Source organism: Pongo abelii, chromosome 11 (genome assembly GCF_028885655.2).
Source record: "Pongo abelii isolate AG06213 chromosome 11, NHGRI_mPonAbe1-v2.0_pri, whole genome shotgun sequence".
Lineage (NCBI taxonomy): Eukaryota > Metazoa > Chordata > Mammalia > Primates > Hominidae > Pongo > Pongo abelii.
In genome coordinates, this window is record NC_071996.2 from 144,669,815 (window position 1) to 144,684,709 (window position 14,895).

The 14,895-nt window shown below is 46.3% G+C and overlaps 1 protein-coding gene across 5 annotated transcripts in view; it reads left to right on the forward strand.

The window, feature by feature from the left end:
* The window catches only part of SNED1 (sushi, nidogen and EGF like domains 1), a 102,335-nt gene that overhangs the window by 22,616 nt on the left and 64,824 nt on the right, over window positions 1–14,895 (forward strand). For all 5 annotated transcript variants that reach the window (XM_054550132.2, XM_024243748.3, XM_063713200.1 and 2 more), the window contains exons 2-4: window positions 10,453–10,740; window positions 13,902–14,042; window positions 14,724–14,886. In XM_054550132.2, the coding sequence (XP_054406107.1) occupies window positions 10,453–10,740; window positions 13,902–14,042; window positions 14,724–14,886 (592 nt within the window). The remainder of the gene's footprint in view (window positions 1–10,452; window positions 10,741–13,901; window positions 14,043–14,723; window positions 14,887–14,895) is intronic.

A 14,895-nucleotide genomic window follows, 5' to 3' on the forward strand; every position in this document is an offset into this window, starting at 1 on the left:
CAACCAAAATTCAGTAAAACTTCAATGTTTCTGGTCCTTAAGAATCCTAAGGTTAGGGTGGCAGCTTCCAGCCCAGCCCCAATACTCACTGGTCTTCTGCTGTCTCCCAGAATTGGTGCTGGGGCAGGACAGCTGCTGCCCAGGGGACGCCATTAGGCTCCAGCTTAGCCGGACCATCCTTGAACCAGGCCCAGGCATCGGGGGCCCTGTGACTTGAGCACCCCACAGAGCCAGTGGCTCACTTCAGGCACTGGACCGGAAGGTGAGCTTCCCCAAAGGGTAGCTGCCATTTTTTCTTGTAAATCCAAGATGGCCCTTGGCTTTGGTACTCTTGAACATACCATTTCCTTTAGGCCACCAGGACCTGTTGGGTGCTGCCCTTATGGGCTCAAGTTTAAAACCCCCAAAATGGGGGTGTCAGGTCAGTGAATCACAGAGCCCACAAGGGTCACGCTCTGCTTCTACAAGTGCTCGCTGCAGGCCAGTAGCCACCCCGCCTTAAAGGGAGTGCAGTGGGGTCCTGCCCTGGGCAGGGGCTGCTGCTGGACTGGGAAATGGCCTCTCGACTCCAGAGGGCTTCCCTTCTCTTGGACTCCACAGTTTCTGCAGAAGGGACAGAGAGGCAGGGAGAGGCCATCTACGGGCCCCCTCTTACCTCAGCATGCCACAGTCCCTGAAAGTCCCCTGACACCACAGGACGTGAACACGCAGGCAGGAAACACCACGTCAACAGCAATTCCACCTTCAGATGTGACAGCTGCGCACACCCAAGTTCCATCCTCAAGCTCACTTAAGCATCCCCACTGCAACCCCCTCGCTTTAATTCTAGTGCCTTCTTCCCTATGGGAACACCTCTGAGGGGTTTAGCATGCATAGGAATTGGGGGCTCAGCACAGCTGTCCGGGACCACAAGAGTAGAGAGTGTTGCAGACGTGCTGGGCCACTTGCCCCCTCCAGCTGTTAGCTCCTTGTCAGTGCCCATTCCTCTTCCCCACCACTGCACTTCCCACATCCAGAGTGGGTCCAGGCTCAGAGGCTCCCCCTTCCTTTGTCCTTCCCTCCCTGTTTATTCACACACCATGCAGTTCACTCTTTTAAAGTATACAAATTAGTGGCTTTTCATATATTTACAGCATTGTATGTCCATCACCACAATCTATTTTGGAACATTTTTCCTTACCCTGAATAGAAACTCCATGCCCTTTAGCCCTCACACCCCAGCCCCCCATCCACTGCAGCTCCAGACAGTCACAATCTATGTTCTGTCTCTCCTGGATTTGTCTGTTCTGGACATTTCATACAAATAGAGTCATAGTCTTTTGGGACTGGCTTCTTTCATTTAACATAGTGTTTTCAAAGTTTATTCATGTTGTAGCATGGATCAGTACTTCATTTCCTTTTATTGCCAAATAATATTTTATTTGTTTTCATGTATCCATTCATCGGTTGATAGACCCTGGGATTGGTTCTACTTTTTTGGCTATTATGAATAAAGCTACTGTGAATACTTACATAGACATTTTTGTGTGGACATGTTTCCATTTTCTTGAATATATATGGTAGTATAAGTGGAATTGCTAGTGTGTATATTAATTCTTTGTTTAATTATTTGAGGAAATGCCAGACTATTTCCAAAGCAGCTATACCATTTTATATTCCACTAGCAATGTAAGAGGGTTCCAGTTTCTCATCAACACTGGTTATTATCTGCTTTTTTCATTACAGCCATCCTGCCAGGTGAAAAGTGGTATCTTGTGTTTTCAATCTGCATCTCCCTAATGGTTAATGCTGTCAAGCATCTTTTTGTATGTTATTGCCTCCTTCTAAATCTGCTCTAGAGTAGTGCCTATTGAAGTTTTTATTATTGAGTTGTAATAGTACTTTATATCTTCTAGATATATATCCCTTATCCGATTATGATTTGCAGGTACTTTCTCCCATCCTGTGGGTTGTCTTTTCATTTCCTAAAGGTGTCCTTTGAAGCACAAATGTTTTTAATTCTGATAATATTCAGTTCATCTATTTTTTCTTTTGTTGCCTGTGCTTTTGGTGTCATATCCAATAAACCATGGTATAATCCAAGGTCACAAAGATTTACACCTCTGTTTTATTCTAAGAGTTTTATAATTTTAGCTCTTACATTAGGCCTTTGATCCACCTTGAGTTAATTTTTGTATATGGTGTGAGGTAGGGGTCTAGCTTTATACTTTTCATAAGTATATTCGGTCTTACCAGCACCATTTGTTGAAGATACTATTCTTTCCCCCACTGAATAGCCTTGGCACCCTTGTCATGACAACACCCAAATCAGGTGGCCTTGTTTCCAGCCTACCTCTCACTACTCAGCTTCATCAACAGGTAGGATATAGAGGAACCTCACTCTCCCCACCCCACACCACTGCAAACACTTACCACTTGTGGAGAACATTCTCCACTGGGATCCTGGAAGACTTCTCATTTCCCCTAACATGAGCTATGGTGGCCTTTGTCCTTCCTCTTCCAGAAAGTCATTATTCTGTCATGCTAACATTCTCCCCTCCATTGTTTCTTCTTAAGCCAGTTTTGGTAAGTTGCATTTTTCAAGAAAATTTTCTATTTTAGCTAAAATTTTTGAAAGTATTATTATAAAGCTGTTTATAAAATCCTCTGATTACCTTCTCTGATAACATCAGGGGCTGAAATGGTAGCCTCTTTTTCAGTCCTAAGCAATTTGTGCCTTCTCTTTCTTACTTGATCACTCTCACCAGAGGTTTATCTAATTAGTTTAAACAAGTTTTGGCTTTGTTGATGATTCTCTTTATTCAGTATTTGTTTTCTATTTTATTAACTTCCGCTCTTAATTTTTATTTGTTTCTTCTCTTACATAGGAGTTTATTATATATGATTTTATTTACTAAACTTTGTTTAGTATATTTACTTACTATATATGAGTTTGTTTACTAAATTTTGTGTTTATTTACTATATATAGATACTAAAATATGCATGCAATACTATAAATTTCTTTTTTTTTAACTTTCTTTTTCATTCATTTATTAATTTTCTTTTTTTTTTTTTTAATTAAGTATTTATTGATCATTCTTGGGTGTTTCTCGGAGAGGGGGATATGGCAGGGTCATAGGATAATACTGGAGAGAAGGTCAGCAGATAAACACATGAACAAAGGTCTCTGGTTTTCCTAGGCAGAGGTCCCTGCGGCCTTCCGCAGTGTTTGTGTCCCTGGGTACTTGAGATTAGGGAGTGGTGATGACTCTTAAAGAGCATGCTGCCTTCAAGTATCTGTTTAACAAAGCACATCTTGCACCGCCCTTAATCCATTTAACCCTGAGTTGACACAGCACATGTTTCAGAGAGCACGGGGCTGGGGGCAAGGCCATCGATCAACAGCATCCCAAGGCAGAAGAATTTCTCCTCCCAGACGGGAATACTATAAATTTCCATTGAAGTTCTGCTTTCTCCACATCCTCACAAGTTTTTGCTAAACAGCATTTTTGTTATATTTCTTTATACAGTTATTTATATTTCTGTTTTCTGTTTGCCTCCATTTCCTGGTGATGAGAATTCATATTTCTTAACCTCTACTTTTTAAGTTATTATTTCTAGTATAATTACACTGTGGATAAAGAACAAGCTCTGTAAGTTTTGCAGTCATTTGAAATTTGTTGGCAATTGCTTTATGGCCCAATATGTGGTAAAAAAGAAAAATGTTCCATTTGTGATATCTATTAGGTCATTTATTATTTGCATTGTTCAGATTTTCTTTATTCTGACATATTATCTTTGTCTGTGCCTGGTCTTTTACTAGAGAAGATACATTGAGTATCCCACCATGATTGTGAGTTGAACTATTTCCTTTTATCAATTTTTCATTTATATGTGCTGAGGCCTTGCTATTGGGTATACACAAATGCAGAGCTCTTATATCTTTATCATGATGAAGTGATCCTCTTTACCTCTAGCAACGCTTTTTGCCTTATGGCCTTTTTAATCTGATAATAATATGATTATACCAGCTCTTGCTTTTGATTAGCATTTGGATAGTGTATCTTTAAACTGGAACATTTAATTTATTTTTCTCTCTCTTTTTTTTTTTTTTTTTTTTGAGACGGAGACTTGCTCTGTGGCCCAGGCTGGAGTGCAGTGGCGGAATCTCTGCTGCAGCCTCCACTCCCCAGGTTCAAGCAATTCTCCTGCCTCAGCCTCCTAAGTAGCTGAGACTACAGGCATGTGCCACCACATCCAGCTAATTTTTGTATTTTTAGTAGAAATGAGGTTTCACCATGTTGGCCATGGCTGGTCTCAAACTCCTGACCTCAAGGGCCTGCCTGTGCCTCCCAAAGTCCTGGGATTACAGGCGTGAGCCACCATGCCCAACCTTACTCATTTTCATTCAATGCATGTCTGGTGTAGTTGTATTTCACCGTACTACTTTTTTTTTTTTTTTTTTTTAGACAGAGTCTCTCTGTGTCTCCTAGGCTGGAGTGCAGTGGTGCTATCTTGGCTACTGCAACCTCCACTTCCACCTCTCAGGTTCAAGCAATTCTCCTGCCTCAGCCTCCCAAGTAGCTGGGACTACAGGTGCCCACCACCACACCCGGCTAATTTTTTTTGTATTTTTAGTAGAGACGGGGTTTCACTATGTTGGCCAGGCTGGTCTCGAACTCCTGACCTTGTGATCCACCCACCTCGGCCTCCCAAAATGCTGGGATTACAGGTGTGAGCCGCCACACCCAGCCACTCTACTACCTTTTTTGTGCAAAATTTCCCACCTGTTTTATATTTTTTCTCTCTCCTTTCTTGCCATGTTTTATGTTGAGTATTTTAATCATGCCTTATTTTATTTTATTTTATTTTATTTATTTTTGAGACAGAGTCTCGCTCTGTTGCCCAGGCTGGAGTGCAATGGTGTGATGTTGGCTTACTGCAAACTCTGCCTCCCGGGTTCCAGCAATTCTCCTGCCTCAGCCTCCCAAGTAGCTGGGATTACTGGTGCCCACCACCACGCCTGGCTAAATTTTTTTGTATTTTTAGTAGAGACTGGGTTTCACCATGTTGGCCAGGCTGGGCTCAAACTCCTGACCTCAGGTGATCCACCTGCCTCAGCCTCCCAAAGTGTTGGGATTACAGGCATGAGCCACCTTGCCCGGCCAATCATACCATATTATCCCCTCTATCAGTATAGAATATGGACACTGTTTCTATTCTTTTGGTGATTACCCTAGACCAGGGGTCCCCAATCCCTGGGGTTGCAGACCAGTACTGGTCTGTGGCCTCACAGCAGGCAGCAAGCAGCAGGAGAGTGAGCATTACCACCTGAGCTCTGCCTCCTGTAAGATCAGTGGTGGCATTTGATTCTAATAGGAGCACAAACCCTACTGTGAACTGTACATGCGAGGGATCTAGGTTGTGTGCTCCTTATGAGACTAATACCTGATGCTCTGAGGTGGAACAGTTTCATCTGCAAACCATCCCCGCACCCCCACCCCAGTCCATGGAAAAATTGTCTTCTATGAAACTGGTCCCTGCTACCAAAAAGGTTGGGGACCACTGCCCTAGACAATACAATATACACTTTTAACTTATTAATATTCACTACCAAGTTCATGTATATGTTTACCCTCCTCCTGGGAAATGCAGTGACCTTGGAACACTTCAACATGATTTATCGTCTCTCAATGTATATTATTGTAATGAGTTTTAATTCTATAAATTTTTTACACCATTTCATAAGGCAATATATATTATTTCTTTATATTTCATTTGCCCTTCTTTCCTTCTTGCATCTCTGATCTTACGTTTCCCTCTGACTTGAAGTTGATCCGTTAGCATCTCTTTTAGTGTGGGTCTGCTATTTGTTATTTATTTACCTGAATTATCTTTATCTTGCCTTCCATAGTAAAGGGTATTTTATCTGGATATAAGACTTTATGCTGGCAGTTGTTTTCTTTTAGCACGTTGAAAATATGATTCCACTGTTTTCTGGCTTTCATTGTATATGAGAAGTCAGCTGTCAGTCTACTTGCAATGCCCCTAATGGTAACCTGTTTTTTTCTTTTTAAGATTGTCTCCTTGTGAATAATTTGTGCAGCAGCAATAGAAAAAGAAAAAAAATGAAGATTGTCTCCTTGTCATTGATCTTGTGCATTTCTGACATTTGTTGATGTGGCTTTGTTTTTCTTTTTTTTTTTTTTTTTTTTTTGAGACAGAGTCTTGCTCTGTCACCCAGGCTGGAGTGCAGTGGTGCGATCTCAGCTCACTGCAACCTCCACCTCCTGGGTTCAAGCAATTCTCCTGCCTCAGCCTCCTGAGTAGCTGGGATTACAAGCGCCCGCCACCACGCCCAGCTAAGTTTTTTGTATTTTTAGTAGAGACGGGGTTTCACCATGTTGGTCAGGCTTGTCTCGAACCCCTGACCTCGTGATCCACCCACCTCAGCCTCCCAAAGTGCTGGGATTATAGGCGTGAGCCACCGCACCCAGCCTGTTTTTATTTTTCTAGCTAGCGAATCACTGGGATTGTTGAGGATATGGCTTGATGTCTTTCATCAGTTCTGGAAAATTCTCACCATTGTCTTTGTGTCTCCTTTCCTTCTGGTGCTCCAAGTTGTGCATTTGTTTGGTCATCTTACTGTTTTCCATTATGTCTCATCCTTTCTTCTGTATTCTCCATCTTTTTTTCTCCTTTAAAATTCTGGATAGTTTCTTCTGACCTTTTAGTTCCAGTTCATAATTCTTTCTTAATGCATCAAGTCCACTCTTCAATCTATCCAGTTAGTTCTTAATTTCTGTTACTTAGTTACTTATATCCTATTCATTTGGTTCTTTAAAATGTCTTTTGATTAAATAATTTACATTCCTGATTAATTTTTTTATTCTAGTGTTTTTCTCTCAATTTTTTCATTGTGGTAAAACACATAATAAAATTTAATATCATAGTCATTTTTAAATGTATGGTTCAATGATTAAAGTACATTCGCATTATTGTGTAATCATTACCACCATCCACCCACAGAATCCTTTTCATCTTTCAAAATTGAAACTCTAATCCTATTAAATAATGTCTCCATTCCCCTCTTCCTTCAACACCTGGAAACCATCTTTCTACTTTCTGTCTCTATGAATTTGACTCTTCTAGGTACCTCATATAGGTGGAATCATATAGTATTTGTCTTTCTGACTGGCTTATTTTACTTAGCATAGTGTCTTTAAGGTTCAGCTATGTTGTAGCCTATGACAGATTTCCTTACCTTTTTTTTTTTTTTAAAGACAGGGTCTCACTCTGTCACACAGTCTGGAGTGCAGTGGCATGATCTCGGCTCACTGCAACCTCCACCTCCCAGGTTCAAGTGATTCTTGTGCTTCAGCCTCCTGAGTAGCTGGGATTACAGGTATGTGCCACCATGCCCAGCTAATTTTTGTATTTTTAGTAGAGATAGAGTTTTGCCATGTTGGCTAGGCTGGTCTTGAACTCCTGACCTCAGGTGATCCACCTGCCTCAGCCTCCAAAAGTGTTGGGATTACAGGCATGAGCCACTGTGCCTGGCCAGGATTTCCTTACTTTTTAAGGCTAAATAATATTCCATTGTATGGATGTGCTACATTTTGTTTACCCATTCATCCTCAGTGGACACTCAGGTTCCTGCCAGCTGTTAGCTATTGTGAATAATAATGCTATGAACATGTGTGTACAAATACAAATCTCTTCAAGACCCTGCTTTCGATTCTTTTGGTTATAGACCCAGAAGTGAAATTGCTGGGTCATATGGTAATTCTGTTTTTAATTTTGAGGAACCACCATATTGTTTTTCACAGCAGTTGTACCATTTTCCATTCTCACCACCAACAGTGCACAAGGGTTCCAATTTCTCCACATCTTCACCAACACTTGTTACTTTCTTGGTTTTTTTTTCTTTAAGATGGAGTCTCACACTGTGACCCAGGCTGGAGTGCAGTAGCGCGATCTTGGCTCACTGCAAGCTCCGCCTCCCGGGTTCACGTCATTCTCCTGCCTCAGCCTCCCGAGTAGCTGGGACTACAGGTGCCCGCCACCACGCCCGGCTAATTTTTTGTATTTTTAGTAGAGACGGGGTTTCACCATGTTAGCCAGGATGGTCTTGATCTCCTGACCTTGTGATCCACCCACCTTGGCCTCCCAAAGTGCTGGGATTACAGGCATGAGCCACCGCGCCCGGCCAGGTTTGTTTTTTTAATAGCAGTGATGTTGAACATGTTTCCAGGTGCTCATTGGTTCTTTGGAGAAATGTCTGTTCAAGTCCTTTCTCATTTTTGAAACAAGGGCTTTTTGTTGTTGAGTTTTAGGAGTTCTCTCTATATTCAGGATATTAATCCTTTATCAGATATATGATTTGCAAATATTTTCTGTTATTTTGTTTTCAGGTTGCCTTTTTACTCTGTTAATAGTGTATTTTGATGCACAAAAGTTTTTAATTTTCATGAAGTTCGATTTGTCTGTTTTTTCTTTCATTGCCTGTGCCTTTGGTGTAATATCCAAGAAATAATTTCCAAATCCAGCGTCATGAAGCTTTTGCCCTATTGTTTCTTCTAAGAGTTTTACAGTCTTAGCTCCTACGTTTAGGTTTTGGCTGTATATTGAGTTAATTTTTGTATGTGGTGTTAGGTAAGGGCCCACCTTCGTCCTTTTACATGTGGATGTCCAGTTTTCCTGGCACCATTTGTTAAAAAGACTGTCCTTTCCTCACTGAATGGTCTTGGCACCCTTGTGAAAATCGTTTGATTATACATCGAAGGCTTATTTCTGGGTTCTGTTTTATTCCATCAGTCTGTATATCTGTCTTTATGCCAGTACCACACTGATTACTGGAGATTTGTAGTAAGTTTTGAAATCTGGAAGTGTAAGTCCTCCAATATTGTACTTCCTTTCCAAGACTGTTTTGACTATTCTGATAAAATTCTAAAGTTTGCATTGATCTCTTTGAACCTAGTTATTTTATGTCCTGAGTCTGATAATTCCAGTGTCTGCTGTTTCTCTCATTTCTGTGTATTCCTCTTGGTGGGATCATGCTTCCTTGGGTGCCTGATTATCTTTGGCTGTGTCCTGGACTGTGTATTTGTAAAATTATTTGCAAGAATAACTTGAGGCGTAAGATGATGCCATCTTCCTCCAGAGAGGGTTTTCCTTTGCCTCTGTGTAGAAGGCAGGGGTGCTTCCAGTCTGGGACCCCCTTAGTGCCCGTTCCAGGCTTCACCCAAAGGGGAAGTCCAGAGGGTCTTTTCTAAAAGCACGGTTCTGGTCACATTCTTCCCAGTAGCAAATAATGACAGCGTAGAGCTGACCACTGTGATCAGCAACTCACCCACCTGGGCCCGGCACCCTGTGAAGTCAGAGCCAGTGCCCTAGTCAGCTCGAGCTGCTGTAGTAAATGCCTTAGATCGAGTGGCTCATAAGCAACAGAAATATATTTTGTACAGCTCTCGAGGCTGGGAAGTCCAAGATCAAGGCACTGTCAGTCAGCCTCAGTGACTGGTGAGGGCCCACTTCCTGGGCCATAGATGGCATCTTCTTGTGTATCCTCCCATGGCAGAAGGCAGCTCTCTGGGGCTTCTCTTCTTAGGGCACTAATCCCATTCACCAGGGCTCTACCTTTATTGCCTAATCACCTCCCAAAGGCCCCACCTGCTAACACCATCTCTTTGAGAGTTAGGATCTCAACATAGGAATTTGGGGGGACACAAACATTCCAGCCATAGCCCCCTCTTATAAGTAAGAAAACCAGAGCACAGAGAGGTCGGTAGCTGAACTGTGTCATTGATGGATGCACAGCCAGTGGCATGGAGTGTGGGGCCAGGATTGAAGCATGTGTATCTCACTGCAGAGGTGCTGCTCAGAACCCTTTTGGGGCTCCCCCCACTGCCTGGAGGCCGAGCACAGGCTCCCCTACTTGGCCACTGCAGCCCCTCCAGTCTCCCCGGCCATGCTGGCCCCTGGCCATCCCCACCTCCGCTCTAGTGGGGGCACCCCTCCCCTAAGCCCACCTTGTGTGACCCCTGCCCACCCTTTCAGGCTTAGCTCAGATACTGGGGCTCCGCCTCGCCTCCTGAGGCCCCAGCTAGAGCAGAGCTGAGGAGCAGTAGGCTGGGCAGGCCCAAGTGCCCCACTGACTGAGGCCAGGGCCCAAAGGAGGGCTTTCCTACCCCCCACAGCAGCCAACCAGGGCTGGGCACTCCACAGGGCATCGGGTACTGCACACAGGTCAGAACCTGTGCCCTGAGCACACAGCATGACAGGAGAGGGTGGAGCAGGCCATGCTGGGCCCATCTCAGGGACAGGGGACTGTCAGGCCACCCTGGGGATGCCCTGCCCAGGACTGGCTTCCCCTCAGAGGATGCCTGGTAGCAGGGGCTGGGGAGGCTGCTGGTCCCACCTGCCTGCCCAGAGCCCCCAGTCAATCCCCACTCTGGCTTTCTGCCTCCCAGGTGAACAACAACGGGATCATCTCCTTCCTGAAGGAGGTTTCTCAGTTCACCCCAGTGGCCTTCCCCATTGCCAAGGACCGCTGCGTGGTGGCAGCCTTCTGGGCAGATGTGGACAACCGGCGTGCAGGCGACGTGTACTACCGGGAGGCCACCGACCCAGCCATGCTGCGCCGAGCCACGGAGGACGTCAGGCACTACTTCCCCGAGCTCCTGGACTTCAGTGCCACCTGGGTTTTTGTTGCCACCTGGTACCGAGTGACCTTCTTTGGAGGCAGTTCCTCATCCCCTGTGAGTCCAGGCACTTGTCCTGGGGAGGGGGGGTGTGTGGCTAGGGCCCAGGGTCTCCCCACACCAGGGCCCCCTCTTGCTGATGTGGGTGTGGTGCAGTCACTGATCCATACCCAAGAGGGGAACACGTGGTCAAAACCACAGAGCCAGAGCAGAAGAGGACATGTCCCCAACCTTCCCCAATGCTCCTGGAAGCCACTTGCCTCCAGGAAACACCAAATTCCCCAAAGCAGCAGCTCACATGTCAGAGAGAGGTGTTGGGAGGATTTCCATTTGGAATGGCCCAGTACTCAAAAGGTTAGACTGGAAGGTTATTCTGTTTTGTACTCTTCCTTGATAATGCCAAACATGACAGAAACATTGACTCAAGAATAATCAGCCACTTTGCAGGCTTGATGAGTTCTGGTGGGCTGACACTCCCTAACAAGGACAGCTGCCCACTCTGGTGGCAGATGTATTTACTCAGCACCTACTGTGGCCAGGCCCGTACTGGGCACTGGGTCATGACTGTGCAAGACAGACAGTGACTCCCTAGAAAAGAGGCGCTGGGTGCAGAACCGCCATTTTCAGAGCTATTTGTTCATGCATTTAATAAACACTTTTTTTTTTTAGACGGAGTCTCGCTTTGTTGCCCAGGCTGGAGTGCAATAGCACGATCTCAGCTCACTGCAACCTCCACCTCCCAGGTTCAAGCGATTCTCCTGCCTCAGCCTCCTGAGTAGCTAGGATTACAGGCGTGCATCACCACACCCAGCTTATTTTTGTATTTTTAGTAGAGAGGGGGTTTCCCCATATCGGCCAGACTGGTCTCAAACTCCTGACCTCAGGTGATCCGCCCACCTCGGCCTCCTAATAAACACTTTTTAAGGGCACCTTCCAAGTGACAGGCAAGTGTTCTAGGCACTGGGCAGACAGCCCTGGATGAAGCAGACAGGACGCATCTGCCCCATGGGGTCACTCTAGCCAGGGATCAGGAAGTGCTCAGAAGCATAACCCAGCCAGGGGCACTTCCAGGAGCAGGCTCATTGACAGAAAGTGGACAGTTCAGCTTCATGCATCGCCTCATTGCGCCTCTCTGGCTCCCAGGGCCCCACGATGGGCCCTTACTGGCTCTAGTCCGCCCTGTCCCCTAGACGGTGCCACCACCCCAGTTCTGCGGCCCTCACGTCTTTGTTTGTTTTCCGAGTGTTAGCACTTACGTTCGCCTTCCTGAAGCAGAGCACGTAGTTTCTCTAATGTTGACTTTTACATAAGTGGAATGTACACTGTATGATCACCCATCTTTCTCAGCGACTACAAACCAGCACCAGGCGGCACGTGCATTTGTTTCACCTGTACCCCATGACTGGACAGCTGCGATACCAGGGGCCTGAGGCGGGCACGGCATAGCCCAAGTCGCCTTATGCATGATCCTGTCCTGGTACACGTGTTTAGAAGGGAGATTGCCAGCTGCAGAATTCCAGTTTTCCTCTCAAAAATCTACATATTCAGGCAGGGTGCGGTGGCTCACGCCTGTAATTCCAGCACTTTGGGAGGCCAAGTCAGACGGATCACCTGAGGTCAGGAGTTTGAGACCAGCCTGGCCAACATGGCAAACTCCCCTCTCCTAAAAATACCAAAATCAGCCAGGCGTGGTGGCAGGTGCCTGTAATCCCAGCTACTCGGGAGGCTGAAGCAGGAGAATTGCTTGAACCTGGGAGACAGAGGTTGCGGTGAGCCGAGATCACGCCACTGCACTCCGGCCTGGGTGACAGAGGGAGAGTCCATCTCAAAAAAAAAAAAAAAAAAAAAACTACACATTTATACTCAGAGGAGCCACATTTAGAAGTGCCAGTTTCCGTTGTTCAATTCCCACCTATGAGTGAGAACACTTGGACACAAGAAGGGGAACATCACATACCGGGGCCTGTCATGGGGTTGGGGGAGGGATAGCATTAGGAGATATACCTAATGTAAATGACTAGTTAATGGGTGCAGCACACCAGCATGGCACAGGTATATGTATGTAACAAACCTGCACGTTGTGCACATATACCCTAGAACTTAAAGTATAATAAAAAATAAATAAATAAATAAAAAGAAGTGCTGGTTTCCTTGCACCCCCCAGCTATCATTTTCCAACTTTGCCAACTCTACAGACAAAACAATGAGTGCTACTTTTTAACTTACATATCTTTAATTTCTAGTGGTGCTGAATTTGTTCTAATATTATTGGTTACTTGTATTCTACTGTGATATGTCTGTTCATACCCTCTGACATTTTTTCTGTAATACTTTTGGTCTTCTTCTTATTGATCTGTAGTTCTTGAATTAAGAGTCTCGATAGTTTTATCCGCCATATGCGTTATAAATACGTTTTTCACATTGCTGTTTGCCATTCAATTTGATCTTATGGATTTTTTTTAAATATTCAGAAGCCCTTTGCAGTCAAATGTATAATTCTCCCTTTTGGTTTTTGCTGTGAACAAACATCACACTTAAAAGTCCTTTCCCTTTCCTGAGTTATACATATTCGCCTGTATTTTCTTCTAGGACTTTTCTTTCACTTTAAAACTTCATTTGATTTGGGATTTCTTTTTGTGTGTGGTGAAAGGCAGGACTCTGATCTGATTCTTTTTCAGGGGGTTTCCTGTTTGTCCCAAGATCATTTCTTAAACAGTCCCGATCCTTTGCTCGATTCTCATCTGGCGTCTCTCATCTGTACGCCACCCACCAATATTTCCATGCAGTAGAATTCTGTGAAAACCATAAGTCCTGACTGTTAAATGCTGCAGCACGGCTCTTCCTTGGTTCTTTTTACCTTTCCTCTTTTCCTTTTTACAATTGTGCTCATTTCACACGGGAGATTTTGTGGATCTGGCTAAGGGCAGGGGACAGTGTCTGCTCCCATCTGTGGGCCCCGCACCCGCCCCGGGTGTTTCACTCACCCCAGCAACAGTTGTGGGTTGCGGACGGCCTCTGCTGAGTGGCAGGCCCTGGGAGACAGCAGAGGATGAGGCCACCAAGGTCCTGCCTTGGCTGCCCGTCCAGCTGGAAGACACAGACATTGAGCAAGCCAGGGGCCCAGTGGACAATGACAGTGCGCCAGGATGGTGGACAGGGCAGGGCTTCCCTGGGCCAAGGGGAGTGCAGGGCCCTGTTCAGCCCCCTCTCCCCGGCAGGTCAACACATTCCAGACTGTGCTCATCACAGACGGCAAGCTCTCCTTCACCATCTTCAACTATGAGTCCATTGTGTGGACTACAGGCACACACGCCAGCAGCGGGGGCAACGCCACTGGCCTCGGGGGCATCGCAGCCCAGGTAGGCGAGTACAGTCGGTGCTCTGTTCAGAACCCCTGCTCCCCACAGCCAGGACTGTCATGAGCTGATGAGGTAGGCAGCGGCTCACCATAGGCAGATCCCCCAGTACTGTGCAGAGGCCAACGAGAGGCATCCACAACCATCCCTGAGGCCTCTCACTGCCCGAAAACAAACATCCTCAGGCCCAAAGGCACCTTTGTCCCCCTGACCTGCCCCGCCCTGCCCCTGCAGTCCCCTTTAACAGCTGCAGCAGCAACAGAGATGTCCTCTGCTCCTTGTGCCCTTGGCCTAGCCAGTGACCCAAGGGACCACAGCCGGTAGGAAACCCCGGGTGTGGAGGGAATGAAACAGGACAATGGCCCAGGGTCAGTGCTCCCCAGGCCCGAGAGTGTCTTTGGGCTGTGCGCACCCCCACTCACCTCCTGGCCACCTGCTTTCTCTTGGGGTCATACTTGCCCCTGGCCCCAGGGGAGGCCCAAGAGCCCAGAGGTGAGCTGCCGGAGGATTGGGCTGGGGAGCCAGGGCCAACCCTCTCCTTGGCTCCCAGGAACGGTTGGCTGAGGTCAGGACCTGACTGGGAGGTTGCTGACCCTGGCAGGAACATGGTGGGGGCAGGGTAACCCCTACCTCTGTAGACCTGGGGAACTGGCCTCCCTCACTCTGCCCCCACCCCACCCCCAGGCTGGCTTCAACGCAGGCGATGGGCAGCGTTACTTCAGTATCCCCGGCTCGCGCACAGCAGACATGGCCGAGGTGGAGACCACCACCAACGTGGGTGTGCCCGGGCGCTGGGCGTTCAGAATCGATGATGCCCAGGTGCGCGTGGGGGGCTGCGGCCATACAAGTAAGAGGA